General features: G+C 39.6%; 3 protein-coding genes across 3 annotated transcripts; 2 read left to right on the top strand and 1 right to left on the bottom strand.

Moving 5' to 3' along the window:
* Nucleotides 1-809: 809 nt before the first annotated feature.
* Nucleotides 810-7,335, top strand: rprd1b (regulation of nuclear pre-mRNA domain containing 1B). Its single transcript, XM_040153395.1, has 7 exons — nucleotides 810-1,549; nucleotides 2,315-2,444; nucleotides 2,788-2,921; nucleotides 3,380-3,498; nucleotides 3,747-3,873; nucleotides 4,041-4,216; nucleotides 4,811-7,335. Exons 1-7 carry the CDS (start codon nucleotides 1,399-1,401, stop codon nucleotides 4,958-4,960), a joined length of 987 nt encoding a protein of 328 aa, XP_040009329.1. The 5' UTR covers nucleotides 810-1,398; the 3' UTR covers nucleotides 4,961-7,335.
* Nucleotides 7,336-12,011: 4,676 nt separating this feature from the next.
* On the top strand, nucleotides 12,012-15,052 carry LOC120804547 (kelch-like protein 10). The gene is made up of 4 exons (XM_040154056.1): nucleotides 12,012-12,446; nucleotides 13,327-13,944; nucleotides 14,177-14,326; nucleotides 14,708-15,052. The coding sequence occupies exons 1-4, from the start codon at nucleotides 12,027-12,029 to the stop codon at nucleotides 15,050-15,052; spliced, it is 1,533 nt and encodes a 510-aa protein (XP_040009990.1). The 5' UTR covers nucleotides 12,012-12,026.
* Nucleotides 15,053-16,868: 1,816 nt separating this feature from the next.
* Nucleotides 16,869-25,296, bottom strand: LOC120804458 (protein-glutamine gamma-glutamyltransferase 2-like). Its single transcript, XM_040153930.1, has 15 exons — nucleotides 25,174-25,296; nucleotides 24,584-24,769; nucleotides 24,195-24,428; nucleotides 23,825-23,943; nucleotides 23,471-23,599; nucleotides 22,600-22,768; nucleotides 22,324-22,456; nucleotides 22,019-22,122; nucleotides 21,284-21,372; nucleotides 20,854-21,007; nucleotides 20,541-20,629; nucleotides 19,627-19,810; nucleotides 19,128-19,288; nucleotides 17,907-18,043; nucleotides 16,869-17,382 (listed from the first exon to the last, which is right to left on the bottom strand). The coding sequence occupies exons 1-15, from the start codon at nucleotides 25,181-25,183 to the stop codon at nucleotides 17,235-17,237; spliced, it is 2,046 nt and encodes a 681-aa protein (XP_040009864.1). The 5' UTR covers nucleotides 25,184-25,296; the 3' UTR covers nucleotides 16,869-17,234.
* Nucleotides 25,297-26,409: the final 1,113 nt, after the last annotated feature.

Raw genomic sequence — 26,409 nt, 5'->3', positions numbered from 1 at the left:
TACAATATTATAAGATATTGCTCTGTGTATTGGAAGTTTGCCCACCAAGAGTATGAGATTTACAATAAAATAGAAGGATTTCATGTTACGTTCAGTTTAGTTGGAATGTATTTTCCCACACTTGTAACAGAATTCACAGTTATACTGAAAATACTCCTGTATATCTGTCCCAAATTTACTGGATTGAGGATCGATCATAAAAGAAGCTGATTCTGACTCAGCATTACAGGATGCACTTTTACTGTCAACATCAAAAAAAAGCCTTTTAAGCTGGGGTGGGTTTTATATTTTCATCCCTGGATATTTTCCCCCCAAAAGACTTCATTAGTCAACTTAAATCTCCATTTCATTGCAGTCCCAACACAGTAAATGGAAATTACAATCAAGTCCTATGAAAGGAAGAACTAAATAAAATTGACAATGACACTAAAAAGAAAAAATAAAGTACAGTAAATAAATAAATAATTCAAAAAAATGCAGAATAAGTGTTTTCAAAAATTTAGTTATAATAATTAATTGTGCATTGTTTTTATGAATTTATATATTTAGCGAGTTTATAAAATATAAATAACTATGATGGAAAAGAGAAAATCATCTTTCAATCTTTTAGAAAAACAACATTTGTGAATTAAAAAAAGTAATAAAATAAATCATCACATTTAAAATAGAATCAATGTTGGGAAGTCCTGATTTCCCTCCTGTTATAACGGCTTGTTTAAAATGCTAATGTTTGTTTTTCCAAAATAAAAATAAGAAATATATTATTTCCTTTTTTTCATCTCTGGATAAACGGGGTGGCGTCCGGCTCTGTTTGCGTCACTGCTGTGCGACGCACATGTCGAGGTGAAAGTGCAAGGCTGCCATTTTTTCGAAAAGATCTTCCTGAGTAGTTGGACGAGCAGAGACGTACTGTGAGTTTCACCGTCACTATTTATCGGCTCTGTCGCACCTGTCGGCGCACTGAAGACATACTGTAGAGGGATATTACAGAAGCTCGGTGTTTTTGAACTCAGGTTGAGTCGCGGGCGTTGCTCGGGAGTTGCACTGGTCTGCAGATGGCTGCTTAGCTCGGCGGGCTAACATTAGCCGTGGCTGTAAACAAACACTACACACAGTCGAGAAACAGCTGCAGGTAAACCACCGCACACTCTGCAGGTTTGTTCAGCAGATTTGGTCAAAGCTTCAGCCGGGTAAAGAGCTAACGCCAGGGAAGAGGAGCGGGCAGCAGGAGGCGCTTCGACGCTGCATGTCTGGAAGTTTGCAACACAACTCGAGTTTTGATGACAGTGCGAGTTTCTCCAAACCAGCTCGGAGCTCAGTCGCTTTAGACCGGGTCGGGGTTCGGTCGGGTCACAGGGTAAAACACGCACACACAAACACAAACACACGCCCAGCGTCATGTCGTCCTTCTCGGAGGCGGCCTTGGAGAAGAAGCTGTCGGAGCTGAGCAGCTCGCAGCAGAGCGTCCAGACTCTGTCTCTGTGGATCATCCACCACCGCAAACACTCGGCCCTCATCGTCAAAGTGTGGCACAAGGAGCTGAAGAAAGGTGAGAGCTGCCACTGCTGACTGTTGCTGCAAAGTATATATATAAAAAAAAGATATTGATGCATGAGTAAAATAGCCATTAATAACAAATTATACACACACACACAGTATACCAATTACTTACTTACTCTCCCAAGTTTCCCTTAAGACACAGTTTAACTTTCTTTTTAAAACTGTGGTGGTCACTTACGTTTTTAATATACAACAGTAACTTGTTCCAGTTTTTTGCATCACATAATCTAAAGGAACAACTGCCTGTATTGGTGTTGACCCCTCGGGAAGCACAAGTCTGCAACATTGGCTGTAGTCTGATGAGCATGAGTTCCTCTAACCCTATGGAAGAGGTCTTTGAGATACTCAGAGGCTCAGTGATAATGTCTTTAAGTGTTAAAATTGCTAATTTTGTTTTTTTCTTATTTTTGGATAGTGTACTTTCCTTAATTCTGCAGATAACAAACCGTATCTAGACATGGTGTTGTAGTGGGATTCTTTCACGCACTGCAGTTTCATAGATGTATAAAACTTTAGTAGTAAATGCCAGTTTTTACAGCAGAACACTCAGAAAACCTGTTGCTTTTTAAGTAAAGGGGCATGATTTCATCCCCAAGAAAAACGGGTACAATGACAGAGTAAATCAACCTTTATTGCAAAATAATTTTAATGTCTTGACCAACCCAGATTGATGATACAGTGTAAGAATGAGTTTTCACCATGTAACCTTCAAATATATCGATATAAATAAGCTATTTTTTCATGTATTGTCCAGCTAAAAGCAACAGGAAGCTGACGTTCCTGTATCTGGCCAACGACGTCATCCAAAACAGCAAGAAGAAAGGACCAGAGTTCACCAAAGACTTTGAGTCCGTCCTCGTCGATGCCTGCTCCCATGTTGCCAGGTAGATAATCATGTGGCCACTGTATGCTATTAGACAGCTACAAATAACCGTCTGCGTAATAAGTGTGTGTGTGTGTGTGTGTGTGTGTAGGTAGGTGGCACACTTGCTGCCCCAAAGCTTTTTGAGAAATAGTTGAGTACCTAAAGTCCTTTGTAGAAACCCACTTCTACAGCTGAAATTAGTTTTTCTTTTTTAATTAATTAATTTTTGTTTCCTGTTTTCGACAAAGAAATTCGTTAATTGGGGATAATATTTTAAAGGGTAAATTCGCTCACATAAAATGATCTTTTCCTTTAATCCTCTCTGTTACTTTGAACTGTGCTGTTCCCCTGCTTCCCTGCAGTGAAGCAGATGAGAGCTGTAAAAAGCACATGGAGAGACTGCTGAACATCTGGAAGGAGAGGAACCTTTACAGAAGTGACTTCATTCAGCAGCTCAAACTGGCCATAGAAGACTCTAACAGCCCCAGGCCTTCAGGTTAGACGGCTGTCTATTAATTGCATTGTTATGCCTATACATGTTTTGTATAGGCTATTTGTTAGGGGTGGGTGATACCACAAAATTTGGTTTTGATCCAATACCAGGTAAAACCGGGTCCAGGATCACTGATGTTGAAACCAATACTTCTCATTATTAAAAGCAGCTAATGTGATAAGTAGGGGAGAGAAGTGTCATAATATATGAGGTGATTGCATCATTAACAGGCTGCTTCTGCTTTTATCTTTTAATTACCATCAAATAATTTAACTTTTAAACTCTAAGTTAACTTTAGTGTAATTTTCATTTTAGATTAAAAAAAAAAAAAAGTTTCATAAAATGATTGGTACTGTGAAGAATTTAGTTTTATTATATAATCTGGAGGATTAACTACATAAATTGGTGACATTTGACTTGGGTGTTTTTCTGTTCTGTGGTCTCTAAACTTGACACTGTAGAAGAGAAGAAGCCGGTGAAACGTAGCTATCAGAAGATCCAGGAAGATGAAGATGATGAGGACGACGACTATAGAAGCCACAACTCCCCTCGCAACACAGATGCCTCTGCTACTCAGCTGGTAAGGAAGCCCAAATTTTACTTGAATGACACAAAATGCAGAGGGAAAAAAAACCTTCGCAGTTAATGTTAAAATGTTTGTGTTCTGGTTTACTAATTTCTCCTTCATCCTCCTGCTCTCACTCCTCACACTTCTCTCCTACCTCTCTCATTTTCTCCACCTCATCTTGTTTTCTTTCCCCTCCTCCTTGACTCCTATTAAATTTCTCCCTCTGTTCCCATTAAACACACTCTGACACACTCTTTCAGACAGAGGAGCTGGTGAAGGCCCTGCAGGACTTGGAAAACGCTGCATCAGGCGATGCAGCTGTTCGTCAGAAGATCGCCTCGCTGCCGCAGGAAGTCCAAGACGTTTCCCTACTGGAGAAGATCACTGGTAAGACCTGAAAGCTCAGTTTGATCAGAAATTGCTTTTCTTGGAATAATTTTTATAGATGTTTTGTTCTGAATCAATAGAAAAAATGTGAAAGGTCTAAAATGAATTGCCTTGTACATAAGTGTCAAAATTTCTGGCTTTAACAACCCACTTTGGCCCCATTCTAGACAAGGAGGCAGCAGACAGGCTGTCGAAAACGGTGGATGAAGCCTGTTTGCTGCTGGCGGAGTACAATGGCCGACTGGCTGCAGAGCTGGAGGACCGGAGGCAGCTGGCTCGCATGCTGACTGAATACATCAGCAGCCAGAAGGAGGCGCTCATGGAGAGAGAGAAGAAACTAGAGGCAAGGCACTGCATACACAAACATAACAGCCAAAAGCATACAGAGAACTGAGACATAGATCTATGTATGAATATATTTGTGTTAAAGTTTCTTCTTCACTAATTCATTTTGAGTGTTATTTAATAAAAACTCACTCTAAGTTTTCCCAGTTTACCTTTAGTGGTGGGATAGAGCAACCTCCTGGTTCAACCTTGTACTGTACGTAATGTAGTTTGCACATAGTTTTCATCTGAAAATATGGATTATAATTGACCTTTCGTCTTCATAAGCTTTCAGTTTCACCTTTTTAAATCAAGTGGTTAAATTATTCCTGCTTATATATGAACAAAAGTTCCTGACTGCCCATACGTGTCTCCAGATTTAAGAAATGACTGATGGCTCAAACATGTAAAAAGCAAGTTGTAATACACCTTTATTATCCTTTAAAGCCCCATATTGTGACCCAGATGTGTTTCACAGTGTCAGAGCTGTATTTACAAAACATTTTGGGAGAATTTTGTTCTGTTCTTTGCAGTTAAGTAATAATTAATAAGCTAGTAATAAATAATTGCTTTATATGTACCTTTGCTATGTCTTCTTGATTGTCCTGTGCAGGAATATAAGCAGAAACTTGCGAGAGTGACCCAGGTGAGGAAAGAGCTCAAGTCCCACATCCAGAGTCTCCCTGACCTCTCCCTCCTGCCCAATGTGACCGGGGGTCTGGCCCCGCTCCCCTCGGCCGGAGACCTCTTCTCTACTGACTGAGGGGGTCTTTGCCCAGACAAACTACCCCGATGCTCCTCCCCACCCAAACCCAGCCTCACGTTTGATTCACAAAAATACTCCCAGCTGTGTCTCCAGCCAGAGGACACGTGCTCAAACCTCTCTCAGAAGAGTAGCCAGCCCACCTGCTAACTCCAAACCTGCAGGATAAAAGGGAGGAAGGGACGTTAGAAGGAAGGTTTGGTGAAATCGAGAAGCCCTGCAGAGGAGAACAGAGACTCTGTCAGCCTGGATTTTTCCCGTGCTTGCTTAATTAACAAGGATTCCACTTCACCAGCTTGGAACGAGTTTGTTTCCTGTCTGTTTTTATTATTTTTTTTTTTAAATGCTGGACATGTCACTGACTTAGGAGGAGGGGAAGGGTGAAGAAGTAAAGCTTCGATGGACATTATTGGTGGTTGTCAGGGCGTGTCAATCTAAGTGTCTTTCTGTATGGTATATTTTGGATTCAGTGAGCAAAGGTGGGCCGTTTGCTCTCAAAGTTCTCAGAGGTTGTGACTACACTGTGAAGAGGATGTACCATTCACTAGTCTTATTTTTTGGCTTTTAGTTTGTGGATTTTTATTCAGTCATAATCTGATAGGTGGTTTTGATGAGTGTGTACAATTAGAGAAAATATCAGATCAGGTTCAGTGTACGTTGGGTTTTGGATGTTTAATGAATGCTCGTGGTTGACAACTGTTACACAGCACACTCATTTCAGTAACACTTCATAGAGTCAGTGACTGAATAGGATTGGTGGGACAGTATCATCCTGACAGTTTAAAGTCAATAGACAAGCTTTGGTTTTCTGGCCCCAATTTGCACTGTGCAATTCAAAGTACCCGTTTGTTTTCACACTTTAATTTTGACAGATGCCTCAAATATTATGAGGCTAATTATGTTCAGAAGTGTGTACTAGGCAAGGTTTGAATTTTACAAAACAAATCCTGAAATTTTGCAGAAACAATTCAAAGTTTGCTTTCTAAAAAACTGCCTGGTCTCTATTTGTATGAAAACATTCATGAAATGCTAAAATTCAAAAATACAGTATCTTCTGAAAGGGAAAGTAGTGAGAGAAACTAAAGCGTAAGAGATCATTTAGTTTTAGTGTGTGTGTAGGTTTGGGAAATATGGAAAGAGAGAAATATCAAGATAACGAGGTCTGAACAGGACCTTTTTTTTGATATTGTTTATCACAAAATCTGTTTTGCAATGGAAAAAAAAATCAGGACAGGTTGTCTAGTTACATTTACATTAGATTTTACATTACATTTACATTACATCATTACATTAGATATGATCTTCAGCATAATTTTCAAGTGTTAACTTGAAAAAAACTTAAAAAATGATTCACAATATTAAATTCCCACAAAATGATTAAAATGGCATAATTTACACATATGCTTGGCCCTACTTTTTGTGTAGATAAAATATTTTACTAAAAAGTAGCAGCATCAGATTCACCTCTGTAGTCTTTTATTAAAATTGACAAACCACATCGCAAATCCCTTAATTTAGATATTAAGGCCAGGGAGGGTGACTTATTCCCTTTGTAATATTTGGTACAGCTGTTTGTGAGGATTTTGTAATCATTTCTCTGTCAAGGCCAGAACTATAGGTATCATTTGTTTAGCTCATGTTTGATTTTCTGTCGTCTGGATGAAGAAAGGAAAAAAAAAAAAACATGTATGGAGAAGTTTTATGATAAAATGTGAGGATGTTTACCAAGACAAACTATTCATTTTGTTAAAGATTCCTAAAGCCATGTCTTCTGCTGCTGGTGAGATAAGTGTTTTCCAAAGCTAAAGAAGATTACAGTCGCTGTAACTTACCTGCTGATGCAGCAGGCCTGGGTGAGAAGTGCTGCTACAAATCCTTTTCTGTGAACTCTGATTGATTGGTGTCTCCTGGCAGTCTGGAGCCACAGAATACTTCAAGCAGCAGGTAAAAGTGTGACTCAGCAGCTTTACAGGATTTGTTAAACCAAATGAGTAGATGTCATCATTAGAGTCATTGGTAGGGACCCAAAACACATATTTAGTCTTTAAAATGACCGTAATGTTAGACAAACTTTGGCTGTTAATGTTGAAGTGGATTAAATTTGACGCATTGTTTGTTCACTGGTTATTTAAAAGATAATTACAAAAAGTTTTCGATACAACTATACGCCAGGAAGGATTTCAGCAACATTTTGACCCAGGCGCGCTTTACTGTCAATATTAGTTGGATCTTTTCTTACTTACTTGCTGTGTGGTATGTGTCGCTCTCTGCAGTTTCATACTGTTCTATCAGGACTCCAACAGTAAGGGTAGTGTTTTTCTGTAATGAAAGTGATTCAGAGGATGCCAATAAACTGGAACCATTTGAACAATTACTACATGTGTATTGTACATGAAGTTAATATAAGGTAAATATACAGAATTCAGATACAAAAACAGCACACAGTTAGATGTGTTGCTCACAGTTTTTTTGTCTGTCAAAAAAAAAAAAAATTCTCAATTATATAGTATGAAATTGTACTTTTCATGTATATAACAACTGTAGAAGTGAAAGTCCGGTCATTATGTCACCAGTTACAATTTTTGGCAAGCGATCACTATTAGATTATAATAGTTTCAGAACCATGGAGTGGGAATGCCTACTGTTCTATAATTCTACAATGTTATGAATTATGTATGAAAATGGAAAAAAAAAAAAAAAAAAACCTTGCGAAATCTTGATATTCTCAAATTTCGACATTAAATTTACTTCAAAGTAAAGACAGTTTTCCACATTGGATGACAGTCACGTACTTTTTCTGCTTGTACCAACAGTTACTGTTTAATACAAAGATGTCATCTATTTATACTTACACTGAAAATAAATTCCAGATATCCTCTACATCACTTTATATACATTTAATTGTAACTTCTCTTACAATACAGGCATGCATACTCAAATGTACAACCTGACATTTCTCCAATAGTTCATGAGACCCAGCTGACAAACCCGAGATCACCTTTCATTTTCTCACTGTGTGGGCCTGAGCCTTTTTGGGTCTCTACAAGTGACTTTTCCACAGCCTCCTCTTCACTAAAATCATTTTTGCACTCTCTGATATCACAAGTACAAAATGAATGTAGCTTTAAAGCACAGTCTCTTTTTAGCCTCTACTTTACTTAAACTGGGCACAAGCACAGTGGCAAGTAAAAGCGCACGATGGTGTGACCAATACATTTTAGTAATTTTGGTGGATATGTGGTGTGGTGAATGTATATTATTCATAATGTCAGCTCCTCTTATCCCCTTCAGAAGTAGTGTGGGTGGGAGAAGAGTCCAGATTGCAGAAAATTGGAGGAGGATCACGATGAAATATTCTAAAAAATAGGAAAACTGTGTATACTGTAGAAAAGATGAACAACGGTCACACTTGACCCTCAAAGTATCAACACTGACTGAAAGACAGCTCAGGGGATGTTTGCTCAACAAAAAGGTACAGTGGGGCCTCCAAAATGATAATCGAGTTGAATCACCACCTCCGATAGACTCTATTTTTAGACTTTATTTCTGTTACTTAATTACTGCTGTAAGTGTGCCACTGAGTGGGAAAAATAAAAAAAACGGATGGTGTGGTGCTAGATATTACCACAGTCAGTTCATTCGACATCAAAAAGCATCATGTTCTTGCTCCCTTTAGGACAGGGGACTGAGTCGAATCTGAACCAGACAAAGCAGATGGATTCTCAAGAGCTGAGCTTCAGTTTAGACTTGGACTTGAATTTTAAGTTCTTGTTTGCCCTTTTGATTTACTTTCTTCTTGTTTTCATTATCATTGCTGCCATATGTTATCACACTGGGATTTTTCTGACCTTTGCTGAATTATGATACTTTCTGGTGTTTGAAAATGTATTTGTGTTCATGTATTTTACTCAGAGTGTTGTAGTTTGTTTATTTTAGACATCGTATATGGTTTAGCATGCTTGTAAGACCTTAGATAGATGTGAAGTATCTCAACCATCAAGGTCTGTGCACACAAGGAGCTTTATATTATGTGTGATCGGCAGAAGACTTTCTGGCAATCAGAGTCCCTGGTAAGATTATGTTTCCTTGATGACTGGGGAACTTCTGTTTAAGTGTCCCCTAGATAAGCCTTTGGAGAAAAAGTGGCTAACCCTCCTCTCCTGTATTTTATGTTTCTTTTCTTGATTATTTTTACTTTCCTTTAAAAGAGTTTCTATTCTTTTAATTTCCATTTTAATGTTTTAACGCTGTTTTTCCTTCTTTTTTGTGTATTTAATGCATTTTGTAAAGCACTCTGAATTGCCTTTGTGAAAGAAATGTGCTATACAAATATACTTGCCTTGCAGAACTGAGGTGTATGCAGGGAACTGTGAGAAGAGTGTGAGTTGATTGCTATAACATTCTGTCAGATCTTTTTTTCAGACTCTTCTGCAACTCAACATTTCTCAGTTCCTTAGTTTATTGGTGAAAATCTGCATCAACCTTGACTTAACATGAAACGAGCAGAAATCGGCAAAGAGGCCACACCTTTCTGTGAAATGGCTTCTCGCAAACTTATACAGTTAAAGCAAAAGTTTGCCCCCCCAGGCAAATTTTTTGTTGATTTTTGAAGTGAAAAGAAGTAAATACAACTCCTGCAGCAGCCATGAGCTAATAATGTTCTTTTCTTCAAATGTTAATGCACTGTTACTTTTTATTTTATGAACTTAAAAAATAGAAGGAAAAAAAACCCAACAAAAAACAAACAAACAAAAAACAGTAACTGCGGCATATACAAAAGTTTTGCCACTCTTCTACTTATAAAGTCTCCGAACTTCATTAATTAATTAGACCTTAATTTACCAAGAATTGTCAGTTTATGACAACTACAAGCTCTCTGACTCTTCCAACCTTGTGGCAACACAACAACCATGGGACATCTGACTGAGGATCTGGAAATGACGCTAACTGATGTGAACAAAGCAGAGAAAGGTTATAAACAGGTATCTAAGGGATTTGACCATTCAACTTTCACCGTCTGAATTGTCATTATGAAATGGCAGTTAAAAGGAACTGTGGAAAACTCAGATAACGCTGCAAGTCTGCTGGGCAGAATGGAAAAGCAAAACTCCAAAATGACTGCAGAGGATCTGCAGGAAGGCTCAGCTGACACAGGAGTGGTGGTGTACTGGTCCACTGTGCAGTGTTGAGTCATCAGAGGGAAATCGTATCTAGAACATCATCACAAACGTCAATGTCTGAAGTATGCAAAGGAACATCTGGATAAGCCAGAGTTGTTTTGAAAACAACTGCTGTGGACTGGTGAAGTTAGAACTGAGCTCTCTGGCCACAATCAACAAAGGTGTGTTTGGAGGAAAAAAATAAAGGAGCAGCATGTGATGAAAAGAACACCATGCCAACAGTTAAGCATTGGGGTGGAAATATTCTGCTTCGAGTTTGTGTGGCAGCAAGTGGCACGGGAAACACTGCATGGATAGAGGGAAGAATGGATATCAGCAAATTCTGGACGCAAATGTCCTGCAGTCAGTCAAGAAAGTGAAACCGAAACGAGACTGGCTTCTGCAACAGGACAGCGATTCAAAGCAGATCTCAGAATCCACCATGAGCTAATACAAGAAACACAAGCTGAAGCTTTTGGAACAGGCCCCACAGTCCCCTGACCTAAACATCACTGAAAATCTGTTGGTAGATCTTAAACAAGCTGTACATTCAAGGCAGCCTAAAAATATCTCAGATATTTTAGGTGATGTGCAGGAAGAGTGGGCGAAAAAAATCCAAAACATAGGCACATCTATAATTCCTCCATTGTGAAGCACCATGGTAAAACTATCAATCCTCTACCCAGACTGCTCTACATTGCACGACTTATAGCAGGGGAATTACACAGATTAACTCGTTTCAAGAACGTGTCATCTAGAATGCTGGCTTTCGCTTATGACAAGACATTGATGTCACTGCGATCCACTCTAGAATCTCATCATGACCTGAGTGGACACGGTTCTCTCACACAACTACAGACACTTGTCGAGAGTCTGGAGGGAAACCTGCACCTGAAGATACCGACACAAAGAACGAAAGTTCTCACAGTGAAGAGAAGAGATGAGTGAGAATAGCTCAGTGTATAATGAGCTCCGTCTGGAGAAACAGCTTTGTGACGCGGTGATCAGAGTGGATGGCGTTGAATTCCACACGCACAAGGTCATCCTGTGTAGCTGCAGCCCGTACTTCAGGTGAGCGGGTTACTGGGTGTCAACAGGGGGACGCTGCTCGATACTTTACAAACAAGCAGAAGACGGCAGCATGCTTAGTGGCAAAGGCGAGTTAATAAACTAGAAAAACAACCCAGTATCAATAAGTGAAACTGATTCATGGAGAAACAAGCTGTGTCAACATGTGAAATCCTAACAGGTTACACATTTTAAAGTGCACCAGTGCGTTCTCCAAGTTCGTACTAAAGGCGATTGTTCACTGTCTGCAAAAATTCAGCAATTTTTTTCTGTCTTTTCCTGTACAGTATACTGGAATACAACAATTCAATTTGACATGACATTTATACACTGATTTACAATTGTTTTAATTATATCAGTATTAAAATTTGAGTTGAATTTGGGATTGTAAATACTGTTTTCAAATATTCATGTCAAAGTACAACTTGACTATGTGTTATTAGAAAACACAACAGTTGGTATTAAAACTGATAAATATTTGGAGGTCCAATTTGTGCGTTTCTCAACAGATTTCTAACATCATCTTTTATCATTTTGGTTGAAACGAAGTTGATTTAAAATTAGCCAGTGTCTGCAGTGGCTGGGTGGAGCTTTTATCCACTTGCACTTGTTTTTCTGTTTGGCATTTCATTTGAACTTGGTCACAGCGGCTGTGAAAAGGGCAACAGGAGCTTTATATTTATACTGTTATTTTGTTAAGTGGGAATATGAAGGGAACATGCGAAACACTTTACTTTTCACTCCCTTGTTTTGTCTCCATCCTGGCCCACAGAGCTCTCTTTACCCACTGGTCAACCCAAGACAGTCGGGTCTTTGACATTCCCAATGTGTCATCGGACATGATGAGGCTCATCATTGAGTTTGCCTACACCGGCTTTGTTCCTGTGACACAACAAAATATACAAGATCTTTTTGTAGTGGCCGACAGGTTCAATGTAATGGGCATCATTAAAGTCTGCAGTAACCTCCTGGATGAGCAACTGGCCCCAAAAAACTGCATTGGCATCTGGTGGTTCACAGACGCCTATTACTACCCCGAACTGAAACACAAGGCCTTCCTCTTCACGTTGAATCACTTTGAGGAGGTTTCTGCCACCTCAGAGGAGTTCCTGCGGCTCTCTGCGCAGGAACTTGCTAACATCATTGAGAATGACAAACTCAGTGTGAAGAAGGAGAAGACAGTGTTTGAGGCTATCGTCCGCTGGATTGCCTATGCACCTGAGGAACGCAGAAAATACATCTCTCGGCTTTTGTCCAAGGTAAGTGAGGGGCAAACAACTGCTGAGCTGCCTCTACATTCACCTCTGCATCTTTTACATCTGACTAACGTTGTTATAATGAATACAAAACCCCCTTGGTCACTTAACAAAAGTTAATTAAGGGGAAGACATATATTGTATTGTATTAATGTATTAAAGCTTGCCATCATCCAGCTATTCTAGGATTTTGATGAATCTATGAATAGAAGTTTGAGAAATCTTACAATCTGGTGTAGTTCCTTGAAAAATATATTTTTTGAACATTTTGAAAGAATTTGGTAAACAGGAAATATTATGTGGTTGAAACCCACACAGGTCTAATTCTGAGTTAAAACTAGAAACGATGGTGACAAATAAGACACATAAGTAAAGCGATGTGGTTAATATATTAAAGCCTTAAATTATGTGGAGGTTTATCCCTAAAACTTTTACACTGAAGGCCTGACAATCATTAGGTTAAATCCATGAATTACAGAAAATAGGGTGTAAAGGTCAAACAATGTAAAGATTTAAGAATTTTAGAATATAATGTATTTCCAAAAATAACCTACCTACCACAGACGTGGGATCTTTTAAGTCAAAAAGGATATTTGAGAGTTAAAAAAAATCTTATAATGATATACTGGCCAATATTTGTTTTAAAACAAGGTAAACAAATATTTTTAATAAGGATCATTAAAATTTGGTTTCTAAACTTTTTCTAGATTTCCTTAAAAATATGTTTGGCATTTCTGTACTGTAATTTCTTGTTATTTAAAGGCCGGTACATATGCTTACACAATATACAGTATGTATGATAACCTAAATTGGCTTATAATACCAGCCATGCCAAAGTGGAGCATTGGTCATGCTCCGTTTCCGTCTTCATGTATCCGTGCAGGTGAGGCTGGCTTTGATTAGTCCAGAATACATAATGGAGAGCGTGAATCCAAACGAAGTGGTGAAGGCGAGTGAAGAGTGTCGACCAATTCTCCTCAAGACCATGGAGGCCATGCTCGATGCCAGAACAAGGAGGTTCTCCAACTGTATTTTCTATAATCCTTTGGCCCGTCCACGCCTGCCCCCTGCCATCCTGTTGGCCATTGGAGGCTGGAGTGACGGCAATCCCATAAATGGCATCGAGGCATACGACGTGCGTGCAGACCGCTGGGTCAGTGTAACTGACGATGAGGTGGTTCCCCGGGCCTACCACGGCATTGCCTTCCTCAATGGATCAGTTTATCGTGTCGGTGGCTTTGACAGTGTCGAACAGTTCGGCACTGTGCACAGGTTTGATCTGGGCACGCACACCTGGCAGGAGGTGGCGCCAATGCATTCCAGCCGCTGCTATGTCAGCATAACTGTGATGGATGGGTACATATACGCCATGGGAGGTTATGATGGACATGATCGACTTGAAACTGCTGAGCGCTATCAGCCTACAACCAATCAGTGGACTTTAATAGCCTCCATGCACGAGCAGAGGAGTGACGCCAGCTGCACAACCCTCCGTGGCAAGGTGGGTGGGGCTGAAGATCAGCTGAGAATAACTAAGATGGCTCTATATTTTTCTTTGCCTAAAGACTTGCAGTGAACAAACCTAACTAAACTATTTAACTAGATTGTGTAGAAGGTGCTACCAATAAGTGATCATTGTTGCACCAACCTTCAACTTTGAGGGAAAAAAAAAATTTGTTAAGCTGCAATTGGCTAGATTGCTCCCCAAAGATGCCCTCTTTAATTCTCTCCAGGTCTACATCTGTGGTGGCTTCAATGGGAACGAGTGCCTGCCAACGGCCGAATGTTATAAACCAGAGACAGACCAGTGGACACTGATTGCCTCCATGGGCGACAGGCGCAGTGGAATTGGGGTCATTGCCTATGCAGACCGTGTCTTTGCAGTAAGCACAGGGGACACTGTTGACACTCACCTAACGCAGAAACACTCAGAGACACAGAAGCATTAAAAGATGCTGTTAGCAGGGTTTCCATGTGGGGCTACGGCTGATATTAGTCTTAAATCAAGTCAGCATTGTGCACCTAACCTTAAACAGTTATAGCTGAAATGATTAGCCGATTACAGTAATTGATTAGTTGAAAATGTCCACAATCAGCAATTTTTACTCAGTCTTCTACTCTTTTTTACCTTAAATACAACATAACTTTCTTTAAACTAACACAATCAGGTCAGGGGCTCTTCATAAAAGTAGAAAATGAGACACAAAAGGCAGAACAACAGTAGTAGCATTCCAGACTTCATATTTCACCTTTCCTCGTGGTAGGTCGGCGGTTTCAATGGAACCAGTCGTCTGCACTCTGCTGAGGCCTACAACCCTGACACCGACTCCTGGCACAATGTGCCCTCCATGCTGATCCCCCGCAGCAACTTTGGCATCGCCGTGATCGACGACCGCCTCTTTGTGGTCGGGGGCTTCAACGGCTTCTCCACCACCCAGGAAGTCGAGTGCTATGATATCGAAGCGGATCAGTGGTCTGATGTACATGACATGGAGATCTCCCGCAGTGCTCTGAGCTGCTGCGTGGTGTACGGACTCAACAACTTGGCCGAGTATGCTGCTACTTGTTACTGCCCGCAACTCTCCGATGAGGAGGATAAAGTGGAGTGAGGAGATCTGACTATGACGTGTATTGTCCTGTAAATAAATGTCTCTGTGCATCAAACTACCGCATTACTATTTTCAGTTTGTGTGATAAATTGTCAACTTGCTTCCAACCACTTACAAACCCCCATGACCTCTGACCTCATTGTTGAATGGCGAAAGGAAAAAAAAAAGCTGTTCTCCTTTATGAAGAATCCATATATCACTAAAACCAGTCAGTAGATATAAGCAGACAAAGGGACTTGACATTATTTGACAACTGCAGTTATAAAGTTAAGTGTTTCATATGCAACACACACAATAGATGACTCCAGGCAGTGACAAGCCCACTGATCCACAAAACTCTATTAAACAGAGTAACAAACGAATACTGTACTTAATAAATACAGTCGGCCACCACTTGTGGTCTCAGTCTTTATACATTTCATCAGTCTTACGGACAAACTAATGATGGCACTGTTTCTAAACTACCTGCAACATACAGTATCTCTAGCACTTCTGCACTGCAAACTCTTGTTTTTTTATTCACCACCAAATGCACAGACATCAATGCATCTGCAATAAGCAAATATCAGCTGCTACATCGGCCAGGCCAATTTATCAGGCATTACGCACAAGAACTGCTCAACCTAGCGACATGCATTTATGGACTACACCATAAATGCACCGGGGAACATGCACCTCATGTAGGCCAGTCAACTGAACTTGGTGGCCTATTCGCAGCCGCTTCGCCACTTGATGAGTCTACCTCATCTAGTCCAAAAACAGATCCACACAAATAACACACGCACTTGGCAGCAGAACAATAACTCCCCTCACAGGAACACATCAAACAAATCACATACTCCCTTTTGAGTCTCGACCGATTCGCCTACTATGCTGAGGGGGGGTTAAAATCTGTTCCTCCTTCTCGGTCTGCAGCACACAAGCGCAAAGAGCCACCTACACCAAAAATGTTTTCCGGACAGACACGCCGTTGTGCAGGTTGAGGGGCCCGCTGGCCAGCGGTCCGCTCGGGTTCACGTCCCGAAGTGACATAATCGGTTTGCACAATGTGGAGAATGTACTTTAGGGCTGCGGTTTAACGGAGACAGAGGGAGAGAAAGGAAGAGAGGAGCCAACAAAAACAGAAAACTGCGGGAGCATTGAAAACAAATCAAATCCGGCGCACGCTCCTGCGCCAGCTGTCACCGCACCAGCGCAGTGAGGACAGCGACTCCTGGGTCTTGGTGGAGACGGCGGCGGGAGTTGGATGTGACGGTTCTCCTCGGTTCTCCGTCGCTGAACGTAGAAAATGAGAGTGAATTGAATTGTTGGGACTTGGGAATGGTTCTTCTTTGAACAGCCGGCTGAGCCCGGGGATTGGGGTGACTTGCGTCATCGAACAATATCCCAGTGCAGACTGCTTTACTGACATGCTGGCGTTACAATATTCACTTCATCTGTACATGATAAAACATTTGCCGAGTAAACTATGCCAGCATCATTACCTTGGTGGTGTAATACTGACACAATACAATAGCCTATACTGTTTTTTGTTTTTGTTTTTGTTTTGTTTTGTTTTTTCTTGAAAAGGATGCATTTCTACACTCTCTGTAACTCCGGCCATCATGGAGACCAATAGCATCCTAAAATGAAAAAAATGTCAGTAATTTCTGCCACTCATCATTCAGGGCTGTAAATGACCGGCCACGATGGGTCTAATAGTCCAGGAGGTGGCGACCCCCCACCTCAGCAAATAAGACAGAGCCTTAAACATTTCATTTTTCAAACTTTTGTTTTAATACGTGGATTTAAAAAAAAAAAAAAAAAAAAACGTTATCAAAAAGAGTTGTGGAATTGCTGGTCACATTGAGTTTAAATGTAATCAAATCAAAAATAAATCCAACTTTATTTATCATTCATGTAAAGTAAATGTGTGAGTTATTAATTCTGTTGTAGCGGACTTCAGAGGCAATGCACATAATGGTTAGAGGATGTGGGTCACTGTGTTTCTAAGTAAAATTACTCAGAAAAATAATGTATAATAGCAGAGTATATTCTAGTATAACTATGTAAATAATAAGTGGATTAAAAATATAAAGCCTCAGGCCCCTATGCCAAGGGAAACCTTGTAATCTATAGCCACTGTAGCTCAATTAAACAACAATATAAAAAAGCTGTTACTGTTGGCCGACTCTGTACTGGCTCAGCCCTTCACAACAACATTGATAAAACTCTTGACGTTCCTCAGTTTGTCGCTATCAAAGTTCACCACCAGCATGCTGGAGCCAGCACTGGTAGGAATGAACTCAACACTGGCTCTGGCTTTCTGCTTGGGCTCCACAGATCCAATCCTGCAAGAATCACATGCAACAGTGAGCATAATCTCTCAAAGCAATCAGAGATGGGGTTTCTGTTTTATGCTTATATCTATTCTTATGCACACAGCTCGGACAAAATGCTGCAGTAGGTATGGCATTGGCATCTATTGTATGAATATGAATTCATATGAATATATTAGTTTTTAAGATATTCTTTCTGCAACTGTGATTATGGTATATTACCATATCACAACAAATCACAGAGCAGCATCTTTTACAGAGAGCTGTAAATAACATATTTTTTAGTTAAAAAAAATAGGAATTAATGTTTGACAGTTCCAGGGAAACGTTCACTGTGACTTCGGGTGCATTGGACTTTTTGTAGGCCTTGGCTTGAAGCTTCATCACAATCAATTACGGTTAAACACCGTCGTATACATTAAACTGTAATGGGAATTGGCTGACACAAGTAAAACATAAAGTAGAAAGGAGTAGGAAAGCATAGAAATAAGTGAAGCATGAATCTGCTCATGACACTTGGGATGGAGTTTACATACTTCATTGTTATGAGTTTGCCGCCAGTGAGGCCGACCCCCTCTGTGGTGAAGCTGCAGTCCTGCAGCGGCTCTGGTAAAGGGTTCAACAAGGTCAGCTCCGCAGTCACAGGCTGGTTCACTGTGGCTTCTCCCTTCAGCTGCAGAGATGGGTTCAGGTTAACAGGTTTCATTATGTAAGAGGTGGTATAATATTGTAAAAGATTAACATTATGTCAAAGTAAACCTGCACAATTTTGTGGAAAATTACAGTTATCAAATAATGCAAACATTTCAAATATTTAACATTGTTTGAGTTAGCCTATTTAATGTATATGCCTGAGTGGGCTATCAAAAATGACAGGAAAATATAGCAAATTCAAGTTAAACCCCACCTTTCCTCTACTCAGAGTTCAAGGTTTAATATATCCATCCATGAATAAAAGAAATTACAAGCTCTATATGAGATGGCAAGCCCATTGATCTGGTTCAAACAAATGGAAATATTCTTTAAGAACTAAGGAATAGGCTTAAAAAATGCCACCAGATACATGGGAAAACAAAAAAGTAACAAAAAAGGGTAAATCTGATGCTTTAGTCAACTCTGAGAGATTTAAGGCTTTAAGAATTAGAAACTCCATCTTTGGAACAGAAGTTTAGAGTGATCCTTACTCCCAATATGCCTGTAAATCAGCAAAAGCTCAAAAAGTGTTTTGGGCCACCGGGTAGTTTACATTAAGTGAGTTTATAGCATACTGACTACTTAAACCTCCACCTGGCAAATTTCAAATCTTCACATAGACTCTTTATTTAAGCCGATTTACCACACGTTTCAGTTCTGTTAAATTCCTGTATAACTTTTAAAAAATGCAAATTTACAAGGCTGACTGATCCAAAAGTAATTAAGAAAGAGAGGGACAGAGCAGACTCTACAGAAGCAGCTAAACAGATGGGGGAGTAATAATCTAAAATTGTCCTATATTAGTATCTATGACACAGAAAAGCAACTATTTGTCTTTAAAAGTATTTGTAATATGCTGAATAAATTAAAATATTTTGCTCTGCTTTGAGCTGATTTAGGTGATTTCTTGTTATTCAAGTCCAGCGATGGCATAAATAATTCATGAGCACAATTTATTGATTAATTCATACTAGGTTTTTCTAAAGGATAACACTAGAGAGCCGTTTTATTGCTCATGAATAAGTTTCTTAATTTCTTCCCCCTGTCCACCCATCCTTCCATACCTTGATCTGTATATCTGGCTCGTCTAGCACAATAGTCTTCTCAGCCTTGTGGTAGTCATTGAACTGCTTGTCGACGGTGATGGCTGACAGCTGGATCAGACTGTCCGAGGTGATCACTGATCCATAACTGTCATACTCCAGTCTGAGGGACAGGCGCCTTTCTGAGAAAACACATATATCTTATACACAGTAAATAGGTTGCAGTGCAATTTCAGCAGAGAATAAGTTTTTTTTGACAGTCTATGAACCAGGTTTGATCCAACAGACATTGTAAGGAAGGTGTATATCCTGCAAGGCAGTGGTAAAGTTCTGTGGTATCTTGGAATGAGATTGAATTGTTCAATTAAAAATATTTTCAGGCATAGATGGCCTTGTTTCATAGTGGTACCTTAAAGTCTATCTGCACTTGGTAAGAATGGGGCTTTAATTTTTGTGAGATCATTAAATTCACAGTTCAGATAATACAGTGTAAAGTGTTTGTACTAAGATCACAGCAAACCTTCTCCAGAGGGCACCTCCACTTTGTCTGAAGCAAATGCACAGGTCTGTCCTAGTTTTCCGTTGTAGCCGACGGCTTTGGCAAGGAACAGGAAAGTGCAGGCTCTTGCCTCCATGTGGTTGTTAGTGAGGACGGCGTACACCTCAAAGTCCGAGCCCACGATCATGTTGTCAGAAAGCTTGATCTTGAAGGTGATTCATTTGATTTAATTGATGCAATATACAATAAGAAAAATACATTTTAACTTGTTTATATTTTTATACTAATTAGCAGGTAGTTCTTAAACATCTTGTAAAGTTAATTGTTTTCCAGAATCTAAAACAGACGTATCTGTGATCTTTGGAACAATATATATCAATTCTGTTATAGATTCAGATTTCAGCAAAAAATGTATGAAATCAAAACTATGTAATCAGATCATCCTAATGGAAATGGTTATGATTAAAATTTCCAAGCTAATGCAGCATATAAAGAAATGAAAGATTAATTAGGTTTCTATCTAACGCCCCACCTCTCCACATATTTAAGAAAAGTGCACATTTAAGGAAACTTTTATCTTTGACGTAAACAAATCTCGAATGTACAGCGGTTCATATAAGGATAGATGCCACTTAGCAGTATTTGACAATCACATGTGTGCTGTATGTCTGTCAAACCCATGTCGGTTATTTTCAACTTGTGATCGTGGTTCTTCTTTCTTGTGCCACAGTTTGTCTGTTTTGCGAGTACTGGCATTACTGACTGCCGAGACTGTTTCCTTTGACAAAGTGTTTTTTTTGTAAAAAACCACTTAAACTACAATTAGGCCCAGATGATGTGGCCTCTTTGTAACTTTGGTATTGTCTGCAGTAAATATCTCTATCCTCAGTATGTCTATGTATAAACTGTAAAAAAAAAAAAACTAAAAAAAAAACCTTGAGATGGAGCCCCGGCTCTTCTCCTCGCTGCTGTAGCTTGTTGTGGTGCTGGGCCTTCTCATATACCTGCCTTTCCTCCTTTGATCCTGAATACAATCAGGATTACAGATAAGTTAATACTTATTTCAGCTCCCAAAAGGTGTCAAACACAAAGCGGCTTTAAAACTACGATCATTTAGATTTTACAGAGACGGATCTTATGTGATTAGATGTTTTAATATGTATTACCTGAGGTCATCTGTGTAGTGTGAGAATGTTTGCATGTACAGTATATAATGCGTGTGTCTTTGCATATGTAACTCTGCAGTACCTTCTGGATACTTGTACTGGTGTGTGATGTCTTGTCTCTTATCTGAGCCCACAGCTTTTGTGCTGATGAAGCGTCCAACAGACTTAGTTGACCCACTGAACCTGACAAACTGTCCATTTGAAAGTTGCACTTTGTCCACAACATCTGCGTTAACCTGTCTCCATGCATGACATGAAAGAACATGAGCTAGCACTACATACAGAGATATCTTTATACACATACATATATCCATATAGCATCTCTTAAATCTTAAGTCTCTGCTTGTTGGGTTAGCTGGGATCAGGTGTTGGCAAAATTTAAACCTCTAACTCTGACCCTGACAATAAAACTATGACAATCTGTAGAGTCCATACCTAAATACCAACTATGTATATGTTTGTGTATGTTTTTCTTTAAAATGTTACAGTAAAAGGTTTGAACAAAAACTCACCTCAGCAAAAATAAAGGGAGTGTCATACTTCTTGGTCAGCTCTCCTTCCTTGATGGCCCTCAGTGAGGCCGGTCCACAACAGAAAACACCTGAAAAGGAGTTAATTTCAGAAGGCTTCTGACATACAACACCTGGATCCCGGGCATACAAATCACTCAAGTAATAAGAAATAAATAAAATAAGCTACAAATGCTTAATATTTTAGATGATGTGTGCTGTGCCGGTTCCAGAGAGAATGGACAAGTCTAAGCATGTTAAGGACCCTAACTGTTGGTTTGCAGTCAGTATCATAATACAAATGTGGGGATTAGCCAAAATAATGCAAACACCTTATGGTAAAAGGTTACATAATCACAATTATAAACACTAGTTCAAAGTAATATTACTTGCATGCCAATCAGCAACATTAGCAGCAACATGCTGCTAACCTATGTGTGACAAGTAACAGAGCTTCAAAGAGGACACATTATCTGTGTGCATCACTAAAAATCAAACTGCACAACTTTTTTTTACTGTGTCAAAGAGAACAGTCTCGAGATGAGTCATATGAACATACAAAACATAAGCTGTCACAAGTTTGCCATAGGCCACAACCATACACTAAACCTGTGACTACTGTCAGAAATTAAAATTAACCAGCATGGTTAAATACTGTATGGTGAGGGCATGCAGCCCATTATGATGCATCTTTGCAGTCGTTTTTATACAGTTACAGTTAGAGTTATCTGTCATCACCATCACTTTTCTCCTGTGGGGTTGGGTCGCTGGTTTGCCACCCATCAAACTCAGACCCCAAGTCTGGACGAGTCATCCAGCTATCCACCCAAACATGGAAATTCCTGGGAAAACATGTAAAATGAAAGACAATAATGTGTCCATTTTGCTTTAATCTGTATAATAATGTCAGAAAAGTAAAAGTTTCATTCTATCACAAAGGAATAATGGAAAATAACTAGAGAGAGAGAATGTAAAAATCATGCATTGGAAGAGACAGTTGTGTTTATGCATGTGCAATAGCAGAATCCCTACCATAGACTCACCATATCGAATCACCTGCAGAAATTCTTTTGCCATCTTCATCATACAGGTTTTCTATCACCAGGTTAGCATTAGTATCGTGAGCTGATCCAAAGTTGGTAACCACTCGACATGGAATGCCCAGGGCTCGAGATACTGAAGGAGGGAGATCAACACTTCATCACACCACCTTACTAAAGCACATGCTTGAGATAAAATCGGTCATCAAAGGTTAACTATTAGATTCTAAACTTAGCGTTTTGATAAAAAGACTCCCATGCACTACATTGTGCTCAAACCTGTGCACGCAACAGCAGCAAAAACCCAACACTGGCCGTAGCGGACAGGGCCACTTTCTGCCCACTTGCGCAGAATGTCCCCGCTGCCGATCCACAGTCCTGGATGAACCCCACCTGAAAACTCTCCCCACTCCCCCACCAGCACACCCTTGTCATCAAAACTGTTGATCTGTGGGCACAGAGAGAGGGGAGACACGAGAGAGCGAGTGTGAACAGATAAGAGGAGGACCATAAGAGAATAAGAGTCACAGAAGTGAATGCAAAGGAATGAGTGGGAATCAAAGGTAGAATCCATTTGTCATTTGTTCATTTTGTCATATTCCATTGGTAAGTGGTACATACCGTACATTTTAAATCTACATGTACAAGGTTTGCTGTAATAGACTCCAAGTGTCCAGAGGTCTTTTGCTGTACAAGTCTCCTACATGATTCTCACACTTTTGACAGCAACATTGGCTTATTTGAGAAAAACAAAGCTTGTAAAGTCAGACCTCAGTTTCACCAGGTAGTGACAGCTACTGAATCTTGACACCCAATAGAAACAGCTTTGGATTTTTCATTTAGCTATTTTGACTTGCAGCAGGAATAAACGCTGAGAGATTTTACCGTATTTGCTTGTTATTAAACCGCTCTTTGCCACCTGCTTGGAATCGGGGCCGCAGGGGTCGTTAAAAAACTCCCTTTCTTTGCTGCTGTTTTGTATCACAAAGGTTGCCAGGGGAAAGTCTCAAAAGAAGGAGAGAAGTTGCCCTGCAGGACGATAACACACTCTGAATATAAAGGAGCAGACGAGCTAAAATAACGGCCATTCACAGGCTGGTCAAACGACATCCACAGGGTCTCAACTCTTAATAAAAGCCTGGACACCTACCATGGCACTCAGCACCCTGGTCACATAGATGGGATTTCTCCTTGCAGAGCAGTCCTTGTCAGCATCAGACAGAAATTTGGGGTTTTGATCCAGGATCTTCAGACAGACATCCAGTATTCCTGCTTCAAACTGCAGAAGATGGATAATATTGAGCAGCATGACAGTATTATTAACTGAGTAAACTCCATGGAATGAAATCATATCATTGATTGAGGTAACTTGATATTAAAATAGCAAGCCATGTTTATTGCTCTTTTCCGTCATAGTGAAGAAGCTTTTAGAGATTATACATTTTTCTGTGTACATTTGACTGGACTTTATTAAATAGAAAGTAACGTTTAACATTTTGTGTACCTGTCCGAAGTTCCAGGGTGCCGCTTTGATGCGTTTATATGTTCCCCTGTAGATCTGCCCATGTTGTGCTAAAACATACTCCTGCCTCTTTGTCTCACTGTGCATGTAAACAGCATCTCCTGTGAATCAGTATAGACAAAACACCAGCACGTTCAGACCAGCATGGTAGTATTCTATGTTAACATCTCAAATCTAACAGTTAAGATGTTTTACCACTGTTTTTGCTAAGTGTTTGAAACGGATCAATTTTATTTCTAAGTTTAGTTATGTAACCAATGTAAACACAAGAATCATTAAAAGAGAAAGCAAGTCGAGCTGCAGGAGGAACACAACAAAACATAAATCCCAAATCAATACTTTACGTACTCACTGGGGCACCAAGCATTAAAAAGCAGGGTGAACTGTCCTAAACTAGTCTTCTGGCCTTCCTGGTCCAGAGTCAGAGAATAAACTCCTATGGGACTATAGTAGTAGGAGTTGATAGACACAGACACTGTGTTTCCAGAAGGATCTTTAATAGCAGATGCACTCCATTCCGTGTCCACTGTGGAGTCACGAAGACTGAAGGAAACCTTGGTGTCTGATCTTTTCCTGGGTAATGGACCTGGAGCGACAAAAACACTAAATTTAAATTCAGATAAGAGACCCACAACTCTTGTGCACACACTGCTGCTGCTCTCCTGCATGCATACACATTCCTTCCAAATATTTCTTTCTCAAACACGAATAAACTTCATCACTTGGAGCGAAGAGGCATACCAGTTTCAACGATGAGTGTGAAGCTTGTTTCACCCGGTTTGAACTCTTTGCTGCCAGGTTTCAGATGCAAAATGATGATGAAGGGCTGTCCCCTCCTGACAATCAAACGCTCCTCTCTATACAGTTCTGTATGATGGCTGCTGTTATTACTCCTAATGTTCAGATCACAGCGCTCAATGTCCAAGACTGTGTGTAGAGGCAGAAAGAAAAAACACTTGTCCCTTTAATTAAAAACATTATCATCTGTAACAATGTGGACAGACAAAAGCCATAAGAAGTTTGACTTGATAACCTGATAACTTTATCAGAATTTGATCACCCTGTCAAAATTTCGTCACAAATGATAAATCACAAGAAATCATCAAGACGTTCCCAACACAGATACGGTGTTACTCTATGTTCTTGATCTGAGATGTCTAATGTCATCCACCATTCTGGCTCAACACATCTCACACTTCAAAATAGTCTGACTCTGTGAAGGAACCCTGAGAGAAACCTGCATCTTCAGTTGTAGATTATACAGTCCACTAATAACATGCAAACACATGTATTACAATGTGAGACAGAAAAATGCCCCCCCCCTGCCTTACCTTGACTCATGTCTGCAATAAAGTTGTTGTCTCTTGACTTCTGTGTGGAAAGTGACACTTCAGCTGCAGCCTGTGCTTATCACCCTGCAGTGTAATTGCCTCTGAGGGATATTTGTAGCAAATGAAACCGGATCAGGACAGCCCCCTCTTTCTATTTGCTGCATCAGTAATTCTGGTTTTACTCAGGAAGGGCAAGGAGAATTACTACATTTCTTAGTCCTTGATTCTTCAATTCGACTGCAGACTTTAAGGCTATTGTGATATATTCTGCGACTCATGAAATCGTGTGTTACCAAAATTGGTCATTAGTCAGAAAATCACCAGTAATTTATATCTCTGTTATGGTTTGTGTCAAATAATATAAAAATATTACATACCTCGAAACTAATGCGCCAGATGCTTTGCAGCAACATTTTTTTTTTATCTCAATAAAAAAATGAAACCACCACTAAGGAAGTTTGGAAATTATTTATGCCATATATTATGATATGATTTAAAATAAACAAAATGATTTACTTCAGAATGAATCAAAAAATGATAAATTACATTTTATAATGCAAAACAGGAGCACATCCTACTGATAAAGTTTTTATGCAACAGTTTCTTTCCTTTGCAAAGCAGAAAACTACTTCAGGCATTTTCTTTTCAGTTTCTCACTTTTACTTTTTTTCTAAGCTACTGGAGGATGTTGTGAAAAAGGTCATGAAACTGTAACCTGACTATGCAGTTTTCAATCCCTTGGTTTTCAGATCAAAGAACAAAATAGTTTAGTATAAACTGAACAGAACAGATTCTACATTTAGTAAAATTTTACCACAAAATCTTTTCAGTAAAAATCCCAGCCAGAGGTCACAAAAAGCAGAACTATTTTGGGCAGTGGTACCAAACTGCAACTTGCAAACATTGGCCAATAAGTGTCTACAGCTGTCATTCTGAGGAATTACTCTGTCTACTTGGAATAAGGAAGTGAGGCATCATCTCATTGGGGCACATCCTCATGTTACTACAGTCTGTCTTGTCACCTCTAAAAGGTAACACAGTGTTCAGAGGAAGAAACCATGCAACATTAAACTTTCTAACAATTTTCTAATAATTAGAAATAAAGAAAAAAACAGCTGAACCCGCTTTTGAATGACAAAATACTTAACACAATAATTTAAGAAAAATCAGAAGTCAGTAATAAAGAAAGTTGCAGAGCAAAGAAAAATCATGGATCTGCCGCATCATAAAAAGTCA

The sequence above is a fragment of the Xiphias gladius genome, chromosome 18 (assembly GCF_016859285.1).
Source record: "Xiphias gladius isolate SHS-SW01 ecotype Sanya breed wild chromosome 18, ASM1685928v1, whole genome shotgun sequence".
NCBI classification, from domain to species: Eukaryota; Metazoa; Chordata; class Actinopteri; order Istiophoriformes; family Xiphiidae; genus Xiphias; species Xiphias gladius.
The sequence above is the reverse complement of the archived record's forward strand: the minus strand, read 5'-3'. Positions and strand labels throughout refer to the sequence as shown.

Excerpts from the sequence above, each read along its gene's own strand:
- rprd1b (XM_040153395.1), top strand. The coding sequence starts at position 1,399 with ATGTCGTCCTTCTCGGAGGCGGCCTTGGAGAAGAAGCTGTCGGAGCTG. Across the intron at positions 2,922-3,379 it reads TAACAGCCCCAGGCCTTCAG|AAGAGAAGAAGCCGGTGAAA; the intron begins GTTAGACGGCTG and ends TTGACACTGTAG. Across the intron at positions 4,217-4,810 it reads AGAGAGAGAAGAAACTAGAG|GAATATAAGCAGAAACTTGC; the intron begins GCAAGGCACTGC and ends TGTCCTGTGCAG.
- LOC120804547 (XM_040154056.1), top strand. The coding sequence starts at position 12,027 with ATGATGAGGCTCATCATTGAGTTTGCCTACACCGGCTTTGTTCCTGTG. Across the intron at positions 12,447-13,326 it reads TCTCTCGGCTTTTGTCCAAG|GTGAGGCTGGCTTTGATTAG; the intron begins GTAAGTGAGGGG and ends GTATCCGTGCAG. Across the intron at positions 14,327-14,707 it reads ATGCAGACCGTGTCTTTGCA|GTCGGCGGTTTCAATGGAAC; the intron begins GTAAGCACAGGG and ends TCCTCGTGGTAG.
- LOC120804458 (XM_040153930.1), bottom strand. Across the intron at positions 19,289-19,626 it reads GGAGGTGCCCTCTGGAGAAG|AAAGGCGCCTGTCCCTCAGA; the intron begins GTTTGCTGTGAT and ends GTGTTTTCTCAG. Across the intron at positions 18,044-19,127 it reads AGCCAGATATACAGATCAAG|CTGAAGGGAGAAGCCACAGT; the intron begins GTATGGAAGGAT and ends CCATCTCTGCAG.